Source organism: Amblyraja radiata, chromosome 26, assembly GCF_010909765.2.
Source record: "Amblyraja radiata isolate CabotCenter1 chromosome 26, sAmbRad1.1.pri, whole genome shotgun sequence".
In the NCBI taxonomy this organism is placed as follows: domain Eukaryota; kingdom Metazoa; phylum Chordata; class Chondrichthyes; order Rajiformes; family Rajidae; genus Amblyraja; species Amblyraja radiata.
The window spans coordinates 23,225,487-23,251,035 of NC_045981.1; the positions used below are offsets into that span (position 1 = coordinate 23,225,487).

General features: G+C 38.3%; 1 protein-coding gene across 2 annotated transcripts in view; it reads left to right on the forward strand.

Moving 5' to 3' along the window:
• LOC116988057 (protein outspread-like) overlaps nucleotides 1-25,549 on the forward strand; it is a 298,795-nt gene that overhangs the window by 238,324 nt on the left and 34,922 nt on the right. For both annotated transcript variants that reach the window (XM_033044495.1, XM_033044494.1), the window contains exon 16: nucleotides 19,510-23,196. In XM_033044495.1, the coding sequence (XP_032900386.1) occupies nucleotides 19,510-23,196 (3,687 nt within the window). The remainder of the gene's footprint in view (nucleotides 1-19,509; nucleotides 23,197-25,549) is intronic.

Here is a 25,549-nt window from a genome sequence, read left to right on the forward strand (position 1 = left end):
AAAATAAATCAATATCCTCAAATGTATCTTTTCATTGTTCAAAGTAACATCAAATGACCATAAATACAAAGAATTGTTGTTTGAGTCTTATCATTACCTTTCTTCCTTCTAACCCTTGCTATAGCTCGATTTATCGTTATGTTGCAGAAGTGACGATAGTACGCGGCATGATAACCTGGGATATACTGCTGCCTCCTAATAATAGAAGATAAAATGTGTCAGAGGGTATTTTACATCTTTTCATGTTTTATATTATGTAAGACAATATCAACATATCAATGGGGAAATTATACATGTATGCATGTCCAGGTAGATGGGATGGCAAGTCAGCAAATGATCAAAATAGTGTTCATTATGTGGCACAGTGCCTACAGTGCATGTCCACACAAAACACTTTTGTGTGTGAATGCATGGGGCTATGAAGAGTGGAGGGACAGAAGCTACAGAAAAAAAAATCTCATAGTACTTAGGTCTGCATGGACTTCAATTCATAAAATGTCAACCTCTTCTTAATGCCAGTGAGACTTACACTGTAATTTACTATCATAGATAAGTTAGTTCAAGTTCAAGTGGAGGGGCAGAGGCTACAGAAAAAAAACATTTCATAATCATTAAGTCTGCATGGACTTCAATTCATAAAATGTCAACCTCTTCTTAATGTAAATGAAGCTAACACTACGTTACTACCATAGATAAATTAGTTCATGTTCAAGTCCACATACACCAATTGATTTTAACATAAACATCAACCATTTCTCACTCCGATGGAAGCCTATAAAGTGCAGTCAATATTCCATATAACCATATAACCATATAACAATTACAGCACGGAAACAGGCCATCTCGACCCTTCTAGTCCGTGCCGAACACATAATCTCCCCTAGTCCCATATACCTGCGCTCAGACCATAACCCTCCATTCCTTTCCCATCCATATAACTATCCAATTTATTTTTAAATGATAAAAACGAACCTGCCTCCACCACCTTCACTGGAAGCTCATTCCACACAGCTACCACTCTCTGAGTAAAGAAGTTCCCCCTCATGTTACCCCTAAACTTCAGTCCCTTAATTCTCAAGTCATGTCCCCTTGTTTGAATCTTCCCTACTCTCAGTGGGAAAAGCTTTTCCACGTCAACTCTGTCTATCCCTCTCATCATTTTAAAAACCTCTATCAAGTCCCCCCTTAACCTTCTGCGCTCCAAAGAATAAAGCCCTAACTTGTTCAACCTTTCTCTGTAACTTAGTTGCTGAAACCCAGGCAACATTCTAGTAAATCTCCTCTGTACTCTCTCTATTTTGTTGACATCCTTCCTATAATTAGGCGACCAAAATTGTACACCATACTCCAGAATTGGCCTCACCAATGCCTTGTACAATTTTAACATTACATCCCAACTTCTATACTCAATGCTCTGATTTATAAAGGCCAGCACACCAAAAGCTTTCTTTACCACCCTATCTACATGAGATTCCACTTTCAGGGAACTGTGCACAGTTATTCCCAGATCCCTCTGTTCACCTACATTCTTCAATTCCCTACCATTTACCATGTACGTCCTATTTTGATTTGTCCTGCCAAGATGTAGCACCTCACACTTATCAGCATTAAACTCCATCTGCCATCTTTCAGCCCACTCTTCCAACTGGCATAAATCTCTCTGTAGACTTTGAAACTCTACTTCATTATCCACAACCCCACCTATCTTAGTATCATCTGCAAACTTACTAATCCAATTTACCACACCATCGTCCAGATCATTGATGTACATGACAAACAACAGTGGACCCAACACAGATCCCTGTGGCACCCCACACGTCAACTCTGTCTATCCCTCTCATCATTTTAAAAACCTCTATCAAGTCCCCCCTTAACCTTCTGCGCTCCAAACAATAAATCCTCCGTTGTTCTCCCATGGTCGAGGCCTGGAAACAGCCGCTACGGACGGCACTATGTACAGCCTCTCCTCCCCCCTCCCCGCGGAGATGATCCAAACACACTACGCGGCTCCGCGTTCGCGAATTGGCCTCTTCTTAACGGAGACCGTGGCTTCTCTATGTTAAGTACATAGGCCCCGCGGTCGGAGCACTTTTTCCCGGTAAGTGATTGCAAGCAGCTCCGAGATTGGATGTTAAATAAGACTGAATAGACTTCACCAAGCTGGTATTAGTGACAAATTTTAATTTATTATGTTATGGATACACATAGTTTAGGCCCACAACTTCATGAATGAATGTACAGCCTCCAAATCTCATTTTTTCTAATTATAAAAGGGTGTAATTAATTTAATTATAGTTCATGCAGAATAATTTTCATAAATTCAGACTTTAGATCTTATCTTTCAGTTCCTGTTGATTCACAAAGTTTCAATCAGTAAAAGTACTCTCAGCCATGATGTGTGTTCCCTGCCTAGCTAGCCTGAAACAAAGCATGTGATTAGCCAATTGGCGTCCGACTGAATGTTAAACGTGCTTTGATTGGACAAAAGCTACTCGAAATATTTCAGATTTTACTCAAATTTATTAAAAATGCGCAGGTTTTGTTCTTGACAAGTTTCAGGGATGATTTATATAATATTTTTGCACAATATGTTAAAATTTCATGTAGTTCCGTGAGTTGGGTCACAAACTTGCTCAAAAAAAGCTCCTCGGCCCACAGCCTAATTCTCCAGCCACTATCTCCATTTGTTTGGGGCTGGAGTAGGTCATTTGAAATTATTCTCTAAAGCCCTCTACATACACCAAAAAGTCCAGACAACAGAATTGGATGCAATTGTGTAATGAATACACATTACTTTAAAGATGTTAATGTAGTCTCATAATTTTCCCAGTGAACTTGGTAAATTTAAAGTGAGAGGGCAGGGAGCATTGCAAATAACACCTGGTGAACCAGATGCTAAACCATGAGTATTTCTGAAATGTTGGATAGTGAATTATTGGAAATTTACTTAGTTTAATCTTGGGCTTTCTGTTTGTACACTCACTTTAGCATTATCCCTTTAAGATGCCTGTTCTTCCTACCAACATGCATCATTTCAAACTTTTTTTCTGTTAAATTTCACCTGCTGCATATCCTTTCATTCTACCAGACCATGACCCCTTGGTCTACTTTTATGCTCCTGACTATTTACTAAACCTAAAGTTCTCGTCTCATCTATAATTTTTTTAATTGTGACCCCTACTCCCAACACTCAAATAACAAAATCCCTCAAAAACAAATTTGTATACTTGCCTGGAGAGCAACTGTTTGCCAGCTCTATTACTTCTAGCCCTGAACACAATTTTGTATTCATGATTTCACTAACTCTTTCATTCCAATGTTTTGATTTTGCAAACAGATGTATTATGTCACACTTTATCCATTGCCTTCCGAATGGTCACATAGTCATAGTCCAAATCAATTAAACATGATTTGCTATGTGTTGGTTTTCTTTATTCATGCTCGCCTGCAGTGGACTATTAATGTTGTCCTTAATCAAAGTTTCTCGCAGTTTTCCACGACAATGAATTGGAATACAAAACAAATACCCACTTATCTATACTCCCAAGCCTTTCCTGACGTCCTCTGAGTGAGGGCTACATGTATATCTGTATGTAGTTTGTTTTGTTGTGCTATTCTTATAACAAATGTAAAGCACTTTGGCCAACGAGAGTTGTTTTTTTAAATGTGCTATATAAATAAATGTGACTTGACTTGACTTGAAGTGAGACTAGCTGACCTGCAATTGGTGGGTTTATCCTTGTATCCTTTTTCAACAAGAGACAAATATTTGCAGTTCTCATTCCTGCATTTAACCAAGATTTTAAGATTGGTGTAGTACCATTGCAATGTTGATGTATACTTCCAATAACCTCTGATGCAAGTTATCGGCTGATTTATCTACTTTATGTATAATCAGTCTTTCATCACTACCAATTTTAAACCACTTTAGTATCTCAACTACCTTTATAGAAATAGAAAGTGCATATTTCACCTTGCCTTTTGCCTTCATGTTGGTTATCTTGGTCTCTAATGAACGAGAGCTCTCTTATTAATGAATTACTATGCATAAAATACAAAAAAATATTATTGGATCCATTTTATATCGAATATCATTTTCTTTCTGTGCTTTAAGCATCTCCCTTCAAAAACTGCTCATAATTTGATTACAGTTTGCTTTAAACTTTTCATTTCAATTTACCTCAGTCTGGTTGACTTTCAAATCTATAATACTGGCCCTTCTCCAATTAAGTGTTTTACTTTGAAGTGTTCCTTTTTCTTTTCCATTGATCATTGTGACTTAAACTTCTCCACGCTGACACTTGAATGAGATCCAACCTCTTTCCTTGTTGAACTAGAATGTACTAATAAATAAATTCCCTTGAATACACCAAAAATTCCTCCTATTCTTTGCCTTTTATGGTATTATTGTGCAGGCCCCTCAACAATGGATAGGATATCAAAGTTGAAATAATGGAAGCTTGTCAGAAAGCTGAGTGGTAATCAGAGGTTGTTTTAATCTATATGTGGACTGGAAAAATCAGATTCTTAATGTTTTTAGGGTTAGTTTCCTCAGAACAATATGTTGTTAAGCATACCAGAGACATAGGTCAAAATGGTAGGATTGTCTAATAACCTAATAGTAGAAGCACCATGGCTCGCAACATTCATGGTTTGAATTTTTAATTTAGTTTAGTAAGGGTGGAAAGGGTCCAGCAATGGTATTTTAATTCTGCGAGTATGAAGCAGAGTGAACTGTCAAATTTATATCTGGCAAACATTTGAGGGGATCTTTCTCATAAGGAATAGGTAGGATCCAGAGCTAGAATTCCAAGGCTGGAGGGATTATAATTTATGGTCAACTAAAAGTTTAAAATCAGCATCAAACCTAAAGGAAAAAATATATAGTTGTGCAAAGATGGAGTTGGAATAGATTATAATAGAATATAATAAAATGCAAAGAATGACAAAATGATTAATAAGGATGAATTGGAATACAAAACAAAGCCTTTCTAAAGGACATACCTTTGAGGAATTTATTTAGCCATAGCGTGGTGAATATGTGGAATTCATTGCCACAGACTGCTATGGAGGCCAAGTCACTGGGTATTTTTAAAGCAGAGACTGGCATGTTCTTGATTAGAGTCATAGATTAGTACAGAGTGGAAACAGGCCCTTCGGCCCAACTCGCCCACACCGGCCAACAATGTCCCAGCTACCCTAATCCCACTTGCCTGCGCTTGGTCCATAACCCTCCAAATCTGTCCTATCCATGTAACTGTATATTCACTCGGCATCTGTGTTTACATGTTTTCTTTTGAATGTTTATTTCCTCTGGAAAAATCAATGGAGTGCTCTACTGCAATCATTGAAAACTGTGGGTGTATGAACCTGTCTGTTTTATGCATGCTCATGTAAAACTGTGCTGCAGAATTAAACCTCTTCCAATTTATGTCCATGACATACAGAATGTTTCACTCTACTAAGCGTATCTAATTTTTCAAAGAAGGATCTTCATTCATGTTGTCTTCATGTTGTCTTGAACCACAAAACTGCATCTTGTGTAATGATTAAATTACCAACTGGGACAGAATGTAGACATTTTGTAGAATGCTATTTTTCTGAATATGTTAGTGGATTAACAAGCCTACCAAATCATGTTATAATTAGTCACACAGTAACAATGTCAATTTTTGAAACAATCAGATGTGAAGAGAACCCTGCAAGCCAAAATATCCCAGTGCATCATGATATCTGTATGATGCTAAAGCAGTATACATGGAATGGCTAGAGAGTCCAGTCAATCTTAGAGTCATAGAGTGCTACAGTGTGGAAACGGGCCCTATGGCCCAACTTGCCCACATTGGCCAACAATTTCCCAGGTACACTAGTCCCCAAAGCATCAACTAGTCCCAATTGCCTGCGCTTGGTCTATATCCCTTCAAACCTGTCCTATCCATGTACTTGTCTAACTGTTTCTTAAACGATGGGATAGTCCCAGCCTCAACTACCTCCTCTGGCAGCTTGTTCCATACACCCACTGTGTGAAAAAGTTACCCCTCGGATTCCTATTAAATCTTTTCCCCTTCACCTTGAACCTATGTCCTCTGGTCCTAGATTCCCCTTCTTTGGGTAAAACACTCTGTGCATCTACCCGATCTATTCCTCTCATGATTTTGTATACCTTTATAAGATCTCCCCTCATCCTCCTACGCTCCATAGAATAGAGACCCAGCCTACTCAACCCCTCACTATATAGCTCACACCCTCTAGTCTTGGCAACATCCTTGTAAATCTTTTCTGAACCCTTTCAAACTTGACAATATCTTTGCTATTATATGGTGCCCAGAATGGAACACAATCAGGGCCGGCCTTAAGCCGATTGGACCTATTGCTCCCAATTGGGCCCCGCGCCTAAGGGGGCCCCGCGCTAGAGTAATCCAAAGCTCTGCTCTAGGATCTTTGGAGTAATCTACTCTCGGCTCGGGTAGATCTACCCCGGGTGGAGGAGGGAGAGAGGGGTGGAGAGAGAGTGGAGAGGGAAGAAAGGGGTAGACGGGGAGGGGGGTGTGATAGGGAATGGAGAAGGGGGAGAGGGGGAGGTGGGCCGTTCCCTCACGGTCCCAGGCCAGCGCTCCCGCCCCTCTAGTTGTCGTGTTTCACGCACGGTCCCAGGGCAGCGCTCCACCCCTCTCTCTCCCCGGGGAGACGTGAACAATACAGGGAGGGCCGGGCCGGGGGTTGGAGCAACGTTTACAAACCTCGGCCTCAGCTCACACCCGTCTGCGAGAACCCTGGTATCCGCTCCTGCCACCGGCCCTCTCCCTCCCTCCCTCCCTCCTCTCCTTCCCTTCCCTCCACTCCCTCGCTTCCCTTCTTCCCTCCCTCCCTTCTCTCCTTCCCTCCCTCCTTCCCCTCTCTCCTCTCTCTCTTTTCCCTTCTCTCATTCCCCCCCTCCCTTCTTTCTCTCCTTCCTCTCTCTCTTTTCCCTTCTCTCCTTCCCTCCCTTTCTCACTGGGGGGAGGACCTCAAGAAAATTTCAGTCATAACGTAATTTGTCCCAAACAAAATTGTTAGAGCCCCAAGTCTGTCTCAAGGGGCCAATGGACTTCATTCTAGAATACAAAAAGTGGTTAGTGGGATAATTGACGTTTTGATTTCAATTTCCCAAAATTCACTGCAATCAGGGAACTTCCATTAGATTGTTCAATAAAAATTGTAACTTGGTTATACAAAAATGGAGGGAATAATTTAAGAAACGACAGGCCAGTTAAGGGCCTGTCCCACTGTACGAGCTAATTCAAGAGTTCTCCCGAGTGTCCCCTGATTCGAACTCGGAGAATTACGGTAATAGCCGCTCGTAGGTACTCGGGGCTCTCGTGGACATTTTTCAACAAGTTGAAAAATCTTCACGAGTCTTCACGAGCTTACCGCGTTTTCCCGAGTACCTGCCGTTAGCGTTACGAGCCGCTAAGAGACGTCCCGAGCTCCAACGTACCCGCTACGTACATTCTACGTGCTTACCACGAGTTCGTTTTTTTTTTTTAACTCGGGAGAGCCCTTGAATTACCTCGTATAGTGGGACAGGTCCTTTAGAATAGAATCCATCATAGCAAAAATTTTAGAATCTATCGTTAAGAAAAGTTCAAGTTTAAGGAAGTTATTCGAAGACATTTTTACAATATATTTGAATGACGACATTGTAAGTATGTTTGCTAACTTTGACAGAAAGGTGGACAGGAAAGTACATTGTAAGAGGCAAGAAGGCCATCAAGCTGTAAAGATAATGAATGGACAAAAATCAAATTAAGTTTTCTTTGATTATAGAGAGAGGTTGTATATTCAGTACTGTCTGAGCTCCATATGTCTCTAGAGCTGGAGCACAAAATATGCTCAATTTCAACTGAATCGTTAACTTTTCAATTTGGACAAAGACAGCAAAAATGTTTCAGGGTGGTCAGTGTTGATTCTTCCATTCACTTCCATCACATAACCCAATGCCTAACATTTAAAAAAATATAGCATCTGAAATCCTTAAACTTTATCAGTCATTCCTGCTCTTCGCAGGTTAACATGAACGAGACTGAATTCAAGTCCCGGACTCTCAGTTTCGAGAACTTGTATTTACATAAATAGTCAGGGCTAATGTACAGTGGCTGTTACTCAGTGCAGAGGGTTCAAGAAGGAGAGGGCAGAGGTTCAATGTATGAGGGAAAAGATTTACTAAAAACACTGAGGGGAAACCTTTTCCCATCGAGAATAGTAGGTATATGGAACGAGCTGCCAGAGCTGGGGCAAACACCGGCTTAGATGGGGCAACTTGGTAATCATGCATAAGCTGGGGTCCCATGCTTTATGACTGACTATAATCAGTAAAACAGCCTAAAATGATGACTAAAAATATGATTTGATTTTGGTGAATAGAAACATGATGCAGAGCTCCTCAGTCTCATTGAATGCACTTCCTATGACGTGGCAAATCTAAGACTCTTCTGGCATCCGAAATGACCAAATGTAGGAAACTTCAAGTGCCCAAGATCCAAATTTCAGATCTTGAGCAAGAACAGGTGTCACTATAGTACGTGCAGGAGTTCCTGAGTGCATCTCACTATCCTATGAAGATAGAAAAAGCAAATGGTTTCTCAAGGAACCAGAACCAGAGCCCACTCATTATTATTGTTGGTGACTTAGTTGTATTGGATGCTGGTAGTTGGGAAAGTAGTTGTCTGGGTGATAGTGGTAGGAAGGAAAGCTGCAGTGAATAGGAATTCAGTATTTACCAGATATCTGACAGGTACACATTTTGTAGATGGTGATCATAATTCAGTTACATTTAAGGTAGATACAAAATGCTGGAATAACTCAGTGGGACAGGCAGCATCTCTGGAGATAAGGAATGGGTGATGTTTCGGGTCGAGCCCCTTCTTTTACATTTAACTTAGGCAAAAACAAAGGTGAAACTATTTATCTTTGAATGGCAATTTTACTTGACGGGGATATGATTTATCAAAATAGACTGCAAGCAGTTACTTAAAGTAAATCAGTATCACGCCAGTAAGATGTATTCAAGGAAACAATAGCCAAAGTTCAGAGTACGTGTTTTCCCATTTATGATGTGGGCTCTCAAATGGACCCTATGGATATAAAGTAACATGCAGAGCAGAATTAAGTGAAATAGAGAAGCATGACCGAAAAGATGTTGGTAGGTAAAATAAGGGAATACCAAAAGATGTTTTATAAATATACAAAGGGGAATAATGAAAACAGTGAACATAATAATATGTGTAATAGGTGGAAACAGTGGTCAATTTGCAGAAATGTTAAAAGTTCTAAATTAATACATTGCATCAATCTTTATAGACGTGAAGATTGATATTGACATTACATTAAGAAGGACAAATGTGAGGGAAAACAAAACCATGGGGATAGAGAATGTATTAGGGAACCTAACAACTTTAAGACCAAAAGAATTACAGGGTCCAATTGAAATATCTTGGGTCACCAAAGAGTGAAACAGCACCTGATGTTATATTTTCCAATCTTCTTTCACTACAGGCGTAGTGCCGGAAGACTGAAGGCTGATGTGGTACTGTTGTTTAAAAAGGGAGGAAGGGTTTGACCGAAGGCCAATTAACCTATCAAAAGTGGTGAACAAATTGTTGAAAAAAATTAAGGGATGACATAAAGCAGCTTTTAGAGCGTCTCTTGTTAATTGAGGGCAGTCAATTTGGATTATGTCTTAATAACATTATTGAATTTTTTGAAGTGGTATGGAAGGATTGATAAGGGGATTGAGGATTTTAGCTGGAATTTAACAAAGTCCCATTAATCAAAAATGTAAAAGCCAGTGGGATTTAAGATAACATGGCAAGATGAATTAAGGATTGGTTCAATGAGAAAAAGCAAAGGGCAGTGACCAAGATTTATAATGGCTTGAGGACTGTATGCAAAGGGATTCCACAGGGCTCATCATTAAATCCCTGGTCATTTGATAAATCAAATTAAAACTTTGCACTTAATCCTAGCCTCTCCATTTCAGAAGTTTGGCGTTGGCAGTGCTGGTGCAGGATTCACAAAAAGTTAATTTGCAAGTCGAATCGGTAGTAAGGAAAGCAAATGCAATGGTATTTCGAGAAGACTAGAATATAAAAACAGGGATATAATGCTGTGGCTTTATAAGGAACTGGTGAGACCGCATTTGGAGTATTGCGAGCAGTTTTGAGCCCGATGTCTGAGGAAGGATGTGCTGGTGTTGGAGAGGGTCCTTAGGAGGTTTACGAGAATGATCCCAGGGATGATTGAGTTAACCTATGATGAGCGTTTGACGGCATTGGGTCTGTAATCGCTGGCGTTTAGAAGGATGAGGGAGACCTCATTGAAACTTACCAAATAGTGAAAGGCCCAGATTGAGTGGATGTAGAGAGGATGTTTCCCCTAGTGGGTGAGTCTAGAATCAGAGCGCACAGCGTCACAATAAAATGATGTATCTTTACAAAGGAGATGAGGCAGAATTTCTTTTGTCAGAGGGTGATGACTAAAGACATTTATTGCCACAGAAGGCTGTGGAGGCCAAGTCAATAGATATTTTTAAGGCAGAGATAAATAGATTCTTGATTAGTATGGGTGTCAATGACTATGAGGAGAAGGCAGGAGAATGGGGTTGAGAGGGAGAGATATGTCAGCCATGATTGAATGGCAGAGTAGATTTGATGGGCCGAATGGCCTAATTCTGCTCCTATAACTTATGAGTAGGGTCTGAGGAAGTGTTGAGGAATAGAGAGACCTTGATGTACAAGTCCAAAGATTGAAGTAAGCAGAGGGTGATGGTAGAAGGTTGTTTTTTGGGCTGGAGGCGTGAGACTAATGTGTCTCAGGGATCGGTGCTGGGCTCCTTGGTGCTTGTGGTTTATACCAAACTTATTTTTACTGCATTATGCTTTAACATTAACAGAAAATATAGCCAGGTCGGAATTCTACATTTAATGTGCTGCCAAATTGTGATTCCTTGCTTTTATAAATGTGTCAAGAAACTATTACAGACTGAAATATTAAATGGTATTGAATCCCGTTCCCCAACTCCATCATATTCAAACAGATGGCATAGATTTATATTACTATATCGCCTGGACTATACTAATCACACTCTGAAGATTTAAGGGAAAAAAGTTGTTCGGCACGGACTTGTAGGGCCGAGATGGCCTGTTTCCGTGCTGTAATTGTTATATGGTTATATGGTATATATCTAGAAATATAATTATTTTGGTGTTACTTGGATTCAGTTCCAATCAAATAGTGAAAGAGCATTACAATTTCAGGAGTGCCTTCTTTCAAGTGTAACTTTTAAATAAGCCCAAGTCTACTTGTTTTCCTGTTTGGCTTGTCTTTTCGTTGTTCCTTGGCCTTCTTGAAAATGAACCTCATTTTCTGAGTATTTCTCATTTGACAAATGCTAAAAACAGTTCTTGTCCTAACTCGATCAAGTACCATTCAGTCACCACTTTTGCTTCATGATTTCAATTAGTATTCCTCTTATAATAGGCTCTAGCCAAAATTCAGGTTATTTAACTAATTCACGATCAAGAGATGTTGCAAAAGATCTGATGAGGAATATAGATTGAGATATTTTTCAGTAATAACCTTGGTACTTTCAAGTGGAATAGTAATGATGTCGATGTAATGATGTAGATAAGATCTTGTGTTATATTTATGTACTGCCTAGTTATATTCACTAGTTATGTTCACCATAATTATGTTCACCATAATTATGTTCACCATAATCTTAAAACTTGACAGTTAAATGCAATGATCCATGGAATGGGCATGCAAGTTGGTTTTCCATCCATTTGTCATTTTTGACTGTAGATGGTGCAAACATATCAGCCTTATATTTTGCACTTTCAGCCTGGCTCCACCATCATTGAGAATGGAAATATTCATGGGTCTCTCCTCCTGGTATTTTGCATGTTGTACCCAATTACTTCATAACTAGCAGTTCTGATTTAATCCAGTGGTTGTGGCATCATTTATCTCTATCCATAGTGTGCTTAATCTACTTTTCAGCATTTGTGTGGTCATTTGTGTCATGCTGGCAATTATATTTTTTACAATGAACAAATGATACTTTGTCACGTGTATCTAGGGTACCAAGATAGAGTGAAATGATTTGTTTTGCATACAACCCACGCAGTGCACTAGTGTCGTCAGTCGTCCTCCGTCGTTGGTCTGCGGCGGGCAAGTCGGGCCTGCTTGCTGGGAGTATCTTGGCCCGCTGCTTGCCGGGAGTGATAATATCCTTCATGCTCTGCTGGCATATTTAACAACTCATTAGGGCTCACAGTGTTACATTTCATAAAGATTGATCAAGATGTGATAGGGGTATGGTGTGGGATGAGCTTGTAATACTTTGTCAGAAAGTATATTGTGAAGGATGTTGCCAAAGCCAGAACATTATCTTATGACCAGAGACAGTACTAGGGTTATATTCTTTAGAACTAACGAGAGGTGCTGTAATTAGGGTGTATAAAATTGAGAGGCCAAGCGAGAGTGACTGAGTAACAAGAGAAAAAGATTGATAGAAACATTAGTAATAAATTGAGGGGAAGTATTCTCAAGGAATCATGGAGGTTTGCGACACAATGTCTGAAAGGACGATGGAGGCAGAAACTTTTTAAAAAGTACTTAAAAGAGAGTTGGAAGACCCATAAGGATATGCACCAAGAACCAGGAATTAAAAATAATCTATAGAGCATATTTTATTATTTTGCATGAATGCAAGGGACCATATAGTTTCCTTTTATTACTTTCTTGGCTATAATTCTATGAATACAAAGTTTTTTTAATGCAAGAACAAGGATATCTGTCCATATGGTACAGGCAGGGACTCGTATATGCTTCCTTTCGCAGTCTAACTGCAAAGAGGCCATTGTTTGATTCTGCAAAGTTTAGAATTTTCTAATAATTTATGGGTTACTCTAAATGTAAAAGCAGAAATATTTTTTGCAGGTTGTTTGACACGTTGTAATGTAGTTTGGCATGATATACTGCTTTTATCTTGTTCTGCAACTGATTTTTGTAATCACTTTTAATACAAATTTTAAAAGCTTAGTTTAAAATGTTCACGTGGATGATTTCTGAACTTTGCATGCACACTACACGGTGGAAGTGTTCACTTCACTCTTAAAATTCATTCACTCAGAATGATGAATATTATTTATTTTAATTTTTCAATTAGATCCTTTATATAAACACAGAGAACTAATTACCTAATTAGGAATCGTTGGAGAACCTCTTGGAAAACTACTACAGGGTGGCACATCGGTAGAGTTGCTGCCTTACAGCACCAGAGACCCAGATTCAATCCTGACTACGGGTGCTGTCTATATGGAGTTTGTACGTTCTCCCTGTGACCGAGTGGGTTTTCTCCGGGTGCTCTGGTTTCCTCCTACATTCCAAAGATGTACAGGTTTGCGGGTTAATTGGCTTCTGTAAATTGTCCCTTGTGTGTAGGATAGAACTAGAGTATTGGTGATTGCTGGTCAGCGTGGACTAGGTGGGCCAAAGGGTCTGTTTCCACGCTATGTCTCTAAAGCTAAAACTAAATACTAACAATTAAGCTAGTTCAGACACGTGGAATGGGAAAATAACCTGTGTCCACTATTGCGCTTGCCACTCTACCAGTTTGTTTCCTTAGCAGTCAGCGGTATTTAGAGAAAAATATATTTAAAATGTACATGGATCTTTAAGCTGTAACTCTTTTGAGTATTTTATTTAATGTATTACTTGACTCATCTTCCTTTCTTACAAACTGAAAATTATTTCCTCGTTCCATCAGAGAATTCTATGGTAAAACTTTGCTATCTTGTTTCATGTTGACGCATTCTGATTCTCTTCCTGATTTATAGAATCGTACAACACAGAAACGGGTCTTTCGGCCCAACTCGTCCATGCTAACCATGATGCTCCATCTCAGCTAGTACTATTTTCCCGCATTTACATGTATCCCTCTAAACCTTTTATATCAATGTGCCTATGTCCAAATGTCTTTAAATGTTGTTATTGTACCTGCCTCAACTACAGGCAGCTCATTCCATGTACCCACCACCCTGTTTAGAAAAAATGAAATTAATTAAGTTCAACCAATAAATAAATAAAAAGGCCACAAGAGTAGTTGGAAGCTATTCTGCAGTTCACCAAAATCAAAACCTTTCGCTTCAATTTCTTTTTCTGCACTTATCCTGTGATTTCATGTGGACTTCAGAAATATGTCAATGTCCACCTTGAATATGTAGCCCTGTGTTAGAGAGAAATACTAATTTTCAGTTAATCTGAAACATTTCTTTCTGATCTCAATTTAGATGATTAATCCTAAAAATCCTTAGTCAATCTGCTCTACATAAACTGAGTCTGACAAAGGGTCCTGACCCGAATTGTCATCTGTCCATTTATTCCACAGATGTTGCTTGACCTGCGGAGTTCCTCCAGCACTTTGTGTTTTGCTTAAGATTGCAGTGTCTGCAGTTTCTTATGTCTCCTAATTATGCAGCCAAGGGGAATAACATCTTGGCATTAGCTCTGTTAAACCTCATCGGAATTTTGTGGTTAAAGAAAATTACCGTCCTTCCCCTAAACATTCTCCCTGATCAACTCTCACATTCTATTCTATTTTGGTTTTCTGTATTTTCAAAGTGATGTCCTAATTTTTTCAGTGTTCTATCCATCATCTTGCAATGTCAGCCCTTGAACATGCTGAGGAAGTTTCTCAGGGCAGTTTCTATTACGCAAATATCTTAATCTATTTCATAATAATTGGGCATGTTCATTTATTTTTATTTGTAATTTGTAAAATATTCAAGCTTGGGCTTATATATGGCAAACAACATATACAACATATATAAGGTGAACAAGACAGTCAAACTATGTACGTGATTTTAAGCAGCATTACATTATCTCCACCATCGATCAGCAACTTAACTAGATATAAATACATTAGCGGCAGGAGGAGATCAGAGGTTATGGCAAGTGACTCACCATATCCGCCATTTGCACGGCACCGTCTGATGGAATATTCTCCATTAGTCTGGTTGTGTGCAGCTTTCAACAACATTGAAAGATTGACATTATTCATGCCAAATTGCCTGTTTTAATCTGTAGCGTAGCAGAAAGGAACTTGAAAAGTTAAATAAATAATTTATATTACAGATTTAACATAATTGCCTGCTTATGACTAAGTGACTAAATCATTAATTTTAGTTTTGTGTGTTTGGCATGTTAAATGAGGGGAATTTTACCTTAATTGATGATATGAGTTGGAAAAATAAGTTTCACAAGTGTAGAAAGAATAGTTATTTTATGGCAAGTGACAAGGTTACCAGTGTTGTTCCTTTATAATTTAAGTTGGCATGTTATAGCTTGAAGATCACAGTATATAATTGAGGTGCAGTAGGGTGATTTGAAGTAAAAGTAAGCTGTAAGGGGGATAGTGATGCTCCATATTTATCCTATGATCAGTATGAGAAAACAAAGTTGACCTATGAGGTGATATTCTTTACAACCATATATTTTCAATCAATTTATATTTTAAGATCTTTTTTCATATTTTGTTATGAGAACTTGATTGATTCAATGTTGTGAGAGGAATGAGTGTTGAACAGTCTAGTAGTCACATGAATTGGAGAAGTGCATGTCAAAACAGTGCTGATAGCATGTTGAATGATGGAGATGAGCAATCCATTTAGATGCAACTTTGTCAATATTTCTCATGGGTAGCATGAACAATATGTACCATAGCAGTTCACTGTTACTTCAGCTCCTTGTAAACCCAAGACCTCTGCTATCTAGGAATGGTAGGTAGATGGAAAGCTGCAATTCTCCCCAAGTCATTTACTTGACTTGCAAGTAAAGTTATTCCTAATCCTTGCTGGGTCTGAAATACCCTCACCAGCAGTGAAAATGCATGCAGCTAAATAGTCTTTATTTCACCAGTTTATGAATATTTTAATTTCAACTTTCACTGTCTGCTAAACATCATGCTCAAGAACTAATGTCACAAGTATAACTTTCATCTATCTCTTAAGGGCCTGTCCCACTTACGTGACCTTTGCAGCCGACTGCCGGCACCCGTGATAGGTCACCCGTGACATGTCGCCAGGGTTCGCCTGTATGGTCGTGAGAGGTCTCCTATGGTCATGAGAGGTCCCCAAAGAGTCACCGCTGAATTTTCAGCATGTTGAAAATTTCGGCTTCCTATCACGGGTGCCGGCAATTGCCTGTAAAGGTCGCGTAAGTGGGACAGGCCCTTTACTCTAAAGAGATTTTATATTTTATTTGCCCAAGCATTCTCAACTATATTTAGCCCCATCAATGCCTTTAATTCCTTGATGTACTAAACTGGACATAGCTTAACTATTTTTAATGGGGTTCTAAATCAGAAACCCAGATTGCTGTTTTTCTGCTGCATTGCTGTTTTTATGTGCCGTGAAGCTGCAATCTTCAATTGTAGATTTCCTGGAACAGTGTTCTTAGATTTCCCAGTGTAACTTTATGCTTTGCCAATTTTAGTTGAAGTAATGTATTGATCCATTTAAGTTACCAGCACTCAGCCTTGATGCTGTGACTCGGGAGCCAGTTGGCAAACAGACACACCACATCCGAAACAATTCAAGTGTTTCTGCTAGGAAGTTGCCAGGTAGATATCTTATGGTGTATTACTATATAAATGCAATTTATGAATGCAAACACTTTGGATAAGTCCACAGCTCAGGCAAATCGCATGCCCATTTTATCAACACGGTGGGTTGAAAAAATAAATAAATGAGGTTTTCTCTGAGTTTAGAGATTGGGTGACAGACTTATGCAATAGTAAGCAACAAGCTGTTACTTGTAGTAAAGATCTGCAGAAACACCTGGAAAGTTCCAGAAGTTAGGAAACTGAATGATTGTGACCTTAACCTTCACAGGCAAAGCGGTCCAGATCCACTCATGAGCCTGTACTTGAGATCACAGGTGGTCAGGAATCTCAGTGAAAACAAAGAATGCATTGATGGCTCTTTACATAGTATGATTTCAGGGAAATGAAGTTAGTAATATCTGATTGTTTTGTGAGCGAATAAAATTTGTTTTCAGACCAGGCCTGGTGAAAAGCATCCTCGAGTTGAATTTTGCACCATTGTTGACAGTCATTCAGGGAGGTTTCTACTGTGGAGAAACATTCTAGTGTTGATAGATATCCTGAAAGAAAGTTGGTTGATTTTCCCACCAGGTGCTAAGAGGCTGCAAGTGAATTAAACATTGTTCAGCCCAAGTATTTTCGATTATTTTTTGTTTTAAGTTGTATGTAGGAATCTCATGGTTACTGTTTCTTCTGCTTTCTAGCATAGTTCTTTCCCACTCAAGCTCTCTTAATTGTTTCTACATTACCCATCTAATTCCACGATTATTGATTTATCTTACCATTTCAAAATTACATCTGTATTTTCTTTATATATACTTGTAATCCTCAGTTGACTAAAGTGATGAATTATCTGTACATATCTGAAACCATAAAATTGGTAATGTATAAATTATTAAAATGTATTTAAAATGTAGGTAAAATGTGGCTTGATTTGTTCTTCAGGATTTATTTCCAAATTAAATCCTAAACATGTATCAAATTATACTAATGGATGACTGAAATTGCCTTTTGAGCCTAAGGAACAGCAAGACCCTGATTAATCTGTTCATCCAAAAGCAAGGAGAGGATTATATGTAAGATGACATACTGTATGATGTATGAGGTGGCAATGGAAAGTTTACATTATTTTAATTCTAGTTATTTTTTTATTATTTGATTTTTCTACCTTGATGTATTTGTACCCATTTACACTTTCCCAACATATCAAGAGTGTTTTATTGTCATATGTCCTAAAACGGAACAATGAAATTGTAAATATATAACATATAACATATAACATATAACAATTACAGCACGGAAACAGGCCATCTCGACCCCTCTAGTCCGTGCCGAACACATAATCTCCCCTAGTCCCATATACCTGCGCTCAGACCATAACCCTCTATTCCTTTCCCATCCATATAACTATCCAATTTATTTTTAAATGATAAAAACGAACCTGCCTCCACCACCTTCACTGGAAGCTCATTCCACACAGCTACCACTCTCTGAGTAAAGAAGTTCCCCCTCATGTTACCCCTAAACTTCAGTCCCTTAATTCTCAAGTCATGTCCCCTTGTTTGAATCTTCCCTACTCTCAGTGGGAAAAGCTTTTCCACGTCAACTCTATATAGTACTCTGTGAACACCATAATAACACCTTAACAACAACAAAAATATTGGGGGGGAAAACAAACGATAATAGTGCAAAGACAAAAACAATGCTCCCAAGTGTCTGTAGTTCGGAACTTATTTTGAGGTAGTACGGTTGCAGTGAAGAAGCTGCTCCTGAACCCGGACATTACAGTTTTCAGCTTACCACCTTCCCGATGGAAGGAGTGAAATGAAAGTGTGGTCAGGATGATGTGGGTCTTGGATGATGCTGGCTACCTTTTGTGGCAGCGATTCCTGTATAACCCTTCGATGGTGGGGAGGTCAGTACCTGTGATGGACTAAACAGTGTTCACCACTTTTTACAATCATTTTTGTTTCTGGGTGTTCGAGTTGCTGAACCAGGCCGTGATGCAACCAGTCAATTTTGTGGAGTGTTAACTGCAGTTTCCACAAGGTACAATGGTGCAACTGGGTTTAAAAAAGCATCAATTTTGAACTTTAGATTAAATGAATCAGCTATCTTTTTCATTCAAATCAAGGGACAATGATTAAGTGACTTGTTAATTTCCTTTTCACAGTATTTTAGCATTTGCAAACATTTACTTGTTAATCCTTACTTAAAACTTCCGTTTATTTCAATATTCCTCACTGGTACTTCTACATTGTAGTTAGCTATTCTGATTTCCACCAACCCGAAGCAGCATAGTTATTATAACTAATATTATAACTAATATATAATCATGTGATTCCACATCAGGTGGGATGGACATGGAGATAAAATAAGAGAATTTTGATGCACAAGCTTAAAGGCTTGAACATGTCTAAGCTACAAGTCAGGGCTTTATAAATTAATATTTTTCTAAAGGATCCTACGGTTAAAAGCACTAGATTTCTTAAAAAATAGAAAAAATCCCTGCCTGTATGTTGATTATTGTATACCAACCATGCATTGATAGTACTTCCCTCCATGCTAACTTTTCATATGCATGTTTTCTAAGATACTAACCATATTCTGATTAGTGCAGAATGCTCTTTGCTTATTTTTGCTTAATTTTTGCAACCAAAAGTTAACCGTTTGGCATTTATCTTACTGAAAATGTAATTTTCTTCCCTGATTAATGCTGGTTATCAAATCTACTTGAAGAAATATATATTTACAAACAAATAATTGTTTTAAATCTCCATTATTGGGACTGAGAAGCAAAAATTTAAGTTTATTCAAAAATCTTTTACATCTGTGTTAACCACTGTCTGGTCCCCTTTTCTAAGCTGGAGCCACCTTTGGCAAGTTCTAACGCCTGGCAGCAGCTACAGAGGCTGAACCAGGACCTGCAAGCTGAGCTGGAAGTTCAACGGCAAAAACAGGAGGTAGCTAATACACAAGCCCAGAGCCAAAAAAAGAGCTATCAGGATGCCAAGGAACTCTTAAGACAACAAGAGGCAAAAATACAAAGTCTTCAGGCCAGACTGGACATTTCTTTTTCGGAGGTAGCCATTAATGAACAATCGTTAACAAAAGCACAAAATGAATTAAGACTTGATCGTCAAAAGTATAAAGAGCAAGCCGATGAGTATGAGAGAAAATTAAGTATGTTTAGCACCAAGTTGTATGAGAGTGAAGAGAAACTTAGAGAAGTAGAAGGATTGCTTCTGGAAAAGACTCAAACTTTTAGGGATCTAGAAAGGCAAGTGGCTCTTCAGGACAACTATCAACGAGAAGTTAAGCGGCTGCAAGATCATCTGGAAGAAGCATGCAGTAGGCTACACGGCAGTGAACAAGCAGTTATTCTGAGTGAAGAACGTTTTAAGAAACAGTACGAAGTTCTGAAAGAAAAGTACAAAAAGGAAAAGGAGGTCTTGTCACACAGCGTACTGGAAGCTGAAGATAAGATTAGAGAATATGAAGATCGCTTACAGACTCTTGAGGCTCAATTAGAGAGAGTTCAAAAAGAAAAATTAGCCACCTCTTTCAAAAGCAGTGAGATGGTGAGGCAAATGGAAGAACATGTTGAGATGAGTGAGGGAACAGTGAAGCAGCTTTCCCATGATGTAGACATCTTGTCAACTGAGAATGAACGATTAAATCAACACTATCAGGAAATAGTTAATCAATTGACGGAAGCTGATAGAGAACTTGAGGGGCTAAAGTTAGAATTGGTAAAGGACCAAGAAAGGTATCAAGATTTGAATGAAGATTTTGAAAAGGCGGTTGAAGAGGTGAATATACTGAAAAATGAAGTGGAAGAAACCAATTTTAAAATGGTAACAATTAAAAAATCCTATGAGAGAGAATTGGAAAAGAAAAATAAGGACTTCAATGAGGCTTTAATCAAGCTTGAAGCTTTGGGTACCAGCTTAGAGGAGACAGAGAAGAAACTGCAGCTTAAGGAGGCCACACTTAAAGGCCTTGGTTGGCAAGTGCCAACAGACATTGATGTACTCCTAGAGAAAAATAAAGAACTTCAAATCAAGTTAGAAGAAGCAGAAGCCAGGCTAACTGAACGAAGCATGAACTTGCAGATAAGTGAAACCAATTATAAGGGACTTCTTTCCCAAAAAAACAAACTTCAATCAGATCTGGAAATTTTAAAGAAACAAAATGAACATTTGGCAAAGTATAGTCTTTCAACAGTTGAAAATGTTCTTCATTGCACCACTAGTCGGCCTGGACCAGAGGGAGACCAGAGCGGACTAGGTTCCAGTGTGCAACCTTCTAAAGAGTTGATGGCAAGGCTTCAACATTTGGATAGTCAAGTAACAGTACTGACTGGTTCAGTAGTTAAAGCACTTACTGAAAGTTGGTTCTCAGGACTGCCATCCTTTGAGACTTCTGATAGTTCATGTGATACAGCAGTAGTCAATAGTTGCATTACAAACCTGAAAAAATGCCTGGAAATTGTATGCACACTTGAAACTAAATTATTAATAGCAGAACAAAACATTAAAAGGGAAACAGTTTGTCCTTTAGATACAAGACTCCATTATGATGATGGGAGTTACAAAGGACTGTTGGAACCTGGAGATTATTCAAAAGGGCAGTGGTTAGAAACCCAGCAATTAACATATTCTCCCTCAGTGTTGGTTGAGGCTGAATTCCAGTCACTTCAAGCGAAATTGCTTTATTTGCATCAGGTTTTGGAAAGTTTTCAACAAAAAATTGGTCGACTTGCACAAGAATGGGATATGGGACAACATGGGCAATGGCCTGAATTAGTACATACATTAGCAGGTTCAATACAGTACTTGCAATGTATGGAAGAAGATTTAGTTAAAAAAAATAAAGTCTTTTTTGGTGAAGCATGTCTAAGAAGAGATTCCTTAACAGAGGAGGAAAATCTGAAATATTTAGCTGACAAACTTTCACTTGAAGCAACAGCACTTAACAATATAGCCAATGCTTTACAGAATTCAGACTCCAGTGTAAAAAGTACTTTAGATGAAATTAGAAAACAGAGTGAAAATGTTACCATGCCTGTAGTATCTACGGATGATGTCAGTACTCAAATTGGGCGCGCTGTTCTTAACAAAATATTTATAGAAGGAGAGCTTTTGGCAAATCTGTCTAAAATTCAGGAAAACAAGACATCAGATGTTGAAGAGCAAATGAGCAAACCTGTAAGCAGTTACCTAAATATGATGGCAGACACTAGCTTAATAAAAGGAGAAATATTGTTCTGCGTCCATAATATTTTAGAAGTTTCACAAGAAAAACTGCAGCAACTGAAAGCACAATGCTCAGAAATACACCAGAGAAGGCAGAAAAGTGAACAGATGCTCAGGAATGTTGTAGCTGCTTATGACACGTGTCGGCTTGATGAGCTGATTGAAGAAATTCGGAATGAGCTGAATAAAGATGAAGAGGAAGAATCATTACTTTTCTGTTCTCAAACTTGTATATTACCATCAGCATCTAATTCTGCTGACCAGGAGTTTGAACATTGTGTAAGGACAGAGCTAGTGCAGCAAATTAAGAAAAATGCCTGCTCGTTGATGAAAATGTCACACTGTATTCAGTCTGGTGCAGATGATGAATTGGGTCTTCTGGCCAGAAAGTTTGTTCAAAGTGGGAATTGCATACCCACATTGAGCAGATATTGTAATGCAGGAGATATCTGGCCTTTTCTGCTCCAAGATGCAATGATGCAAGCTGAATTGTCATATGTAATCTCCAAGATGCAATTAAAACATGATGTTGTGCAAAGTGGGAATAAACAATTGAAAGTGGAAGGTTTAGAAGTGCAGCACTCAAATTCCATCAGTTCATTGCAGAGTATGGATACAGCTGAGTTGAAGACACACAAGGAAAAACAGGACATAACGTTTAAGAAATTTAAAGAGAACCTTGCAGAGTTTCCACAATTGGATATTTCAGAATCAGGTGCTGCTGCTAGGACAACTCACATCCATATTGAGGGAGAACCAATTGACTCATTGGACAAAGCTATTGAACTTCAGGACATGGCAGCAAGACATAAAAGAGAACTGCGTGAAGTGCGCGAAGCATATGAAACTGAGCTGGAAAAATTGAAAAGGGATATAGCAAGAGCAGGTGAAACATTAAGGCTGAAAACAGAAGAAAATGTGAAGGAAATAGATTCATTGACCATTTGCATGGAAAATTTGAAGGAAAAGCATGTTGAGGAGCTGAAGAGACGAGGAGAAGAATTTAAAATGGAGAAGAGAGAACTGGATAAAAACTGTGCCAGGGTAAAAGAAGAGCTTACTCGAGAAATTGAAGCTTTGAAGGACTGTAGAGATACTAAAGAATTGGACTTAGTAAATGATCTGCAGAAATCAACTGACCCATTCAGAAAAACAAGTGAGATGCATTCGATGGCCCTACTTAGAAATCGCATAGAAGAACTGGAGTCCCAGATAGATGCCATGAAAAATAAGATTGAAACAAGTCCAACAAATCTGCGTGAGAAATATGAAAAGGACCTGGAGAATCTCAAGGTGTCCATGTATTTAATACTGAGTAGTAACTGCATGTTGGCTTGTAGCATTACACCTTGCTGCCAGCAGTTAGCTTGTATTTGTGTTCTGTTTTGTGTCTCAATCTGCATGTGGATAGAATTGCATGATTTGCTGTAGGACTGGGCAAAGTCACAAAGAATAAATGTATCAAATTTTAGGGGAATGGTGGAAGGCAACAGATTCAGCAACTGACATATATACTGAATTTATTCATTCAAAAGCGCCATTGTAGAACTGCCCAGTTTTGAGCAACAACTACATGCAGAAAAATTACCAGAAAATGTGCCCAGTTCTTCTCTGTTGTGTCAATCTTTTTGAGTTTACTGTGTGCTTTTAAGCAGTTTTTAATCAAATGCAGCGGAACCCATTTATCTGCTATGTCACTGAAATAGGTTTTGTTGAGTTCCCCGAAAGAGATTGAAGGAACGTTTTAGTATGAAGTTCAATATGGCATTTTTAAAATGCTGTTGTATCTCCAAAGACCAAAGCATTAGAAAATATTTTTGTAATGTATAAACTACGATGATTTTGTCTGCTTTCTTATTGAAGATTGGCATTTATTTTACTTGTCACACAAACTTTGTTGATTAGGCCAATTTAAATTTTGACTGAAGCGATTTCTCAAAATGTAAAACATTTACAAAGAATTGCAAAAGTCTAATTATTCCTGCTTTATCATTTTTTAGTGAAAGAAAAATAATTCTTATCTTAAAAGGATTCATTTCCTTAGTTCACATTTTGTGATATATTCAGGTTCATTTGGAATGTATTATTTTAATAAGTAGTTTACATTTCTAATTTCAGTCAGAACTGTTGGTTCAATTGCATTTAATTAAAAGCATCCCTTCATAGGAATCAAGCCATGCTTAGTAATGTAAGTTGATGACTATGTTACCCTTCAGTGTTTGACCTAATGCTATGCAATTAATATATGAATCTCCCTTTCTCTTCCTTTCTCTTTCAGCTGGCTACATATCCCTATCGCACCTTTGAGGCATTAATAAACTAACACCTTGCTTGTGTACCAAGCAATATCATAAAGTTCCTTAAGTTGTCATATTTTAGATCTAAGATCAGGTGTCATGTCACATTTATTGATTGAAGGTTTAGGTTGTCCCTAGAAACAAAGCAGATTGGGTATTTTAAGGTAATAATCTCAATAAAAACTATTTTTAACCGGAGGCTTGAGTCAAATCCAACCATGATGTGTAAGGGAACAACTTTCTCCACGATTATGTTAAAAGTTATAAATATATAAACAAATTTGGTCCTGAATTCAAATCATGATATGTGATGTAAGGAGGTGCACTATTATGGAAACTTAACTTAAGAACAAGAGAATATTCCATGGGCATCACTTCTAATGGCTCTCATTTGAGCCCTTGGAGTAATGTATAGATGATTAAATTTAGTGTGCTGTCATGAGGACTGACTGCTGAACTGAAATATGCATCAGTTTTTAAAAGAATGCATTTCCTGTCAGAATATCACAATTCATGCAAAGGTGACCTGGGCTGCTGAACCACATGCCACCTAAATGTCAATACCGCATTTTTGTGTGTTGGCTTGAAAGGGTGGAGTTGGAGGGTGATGGGCTTCAGACAAACCAAGAAAAATAATTATTGTGCTTTATAATGATAGATATTGCAATTGTACAGAAGATTTAAGTTTGGATTCCAATTCAGTAGCTACCTACTCTTAAAATGTTGCAAAAATTTATAAAAGAGAGATGTTTAGAGTATCGGGTTCGTTATTACTATATATATATATGAGTTTATAGACATTCAAATTAGAAGCAGGACTTTATTGCGTAGGCCCTCAAGCCTTCTCTGCCATTTAAAAACATGGCTGAATGGATGGATGGTAAACTCATCTGCACATTTCCATCCATCCCTGGTAAGCTTTCATCCTTTGTTTACTCTTCTCTGCCACACAAGTAAATGAAAGACTCTGCTTCCATTTCCCTATCAGGAAGAGAATTTCAAAACTATTAAAGATATAAAATAGAAAAAGCTTCTCTCTTTCACAGGCCATCCCTTATTTTTAAACAGTGACCCTTAGTTCTAGATTTTCCCTGAAGATGTAGCAGAGATTCCACGTGCACCCTGTCTCTCATAAACCTTTTTTGAGCTCATTCCAAAATTACATCCTTGAATAAGGAGATAAAACTGTACACGCGCTCAATATGTAGTCCCGCCAATGCCCAATATAACTGCCTTCTAACTTTTATATTCAATTCCTCTTACAATAAACAGTAATGTATAATGCTCTGGGGAATCAAACTCCCTCTGCATGTCATAACTTTGCAGTCCCTCATCATTTAGGTGATATG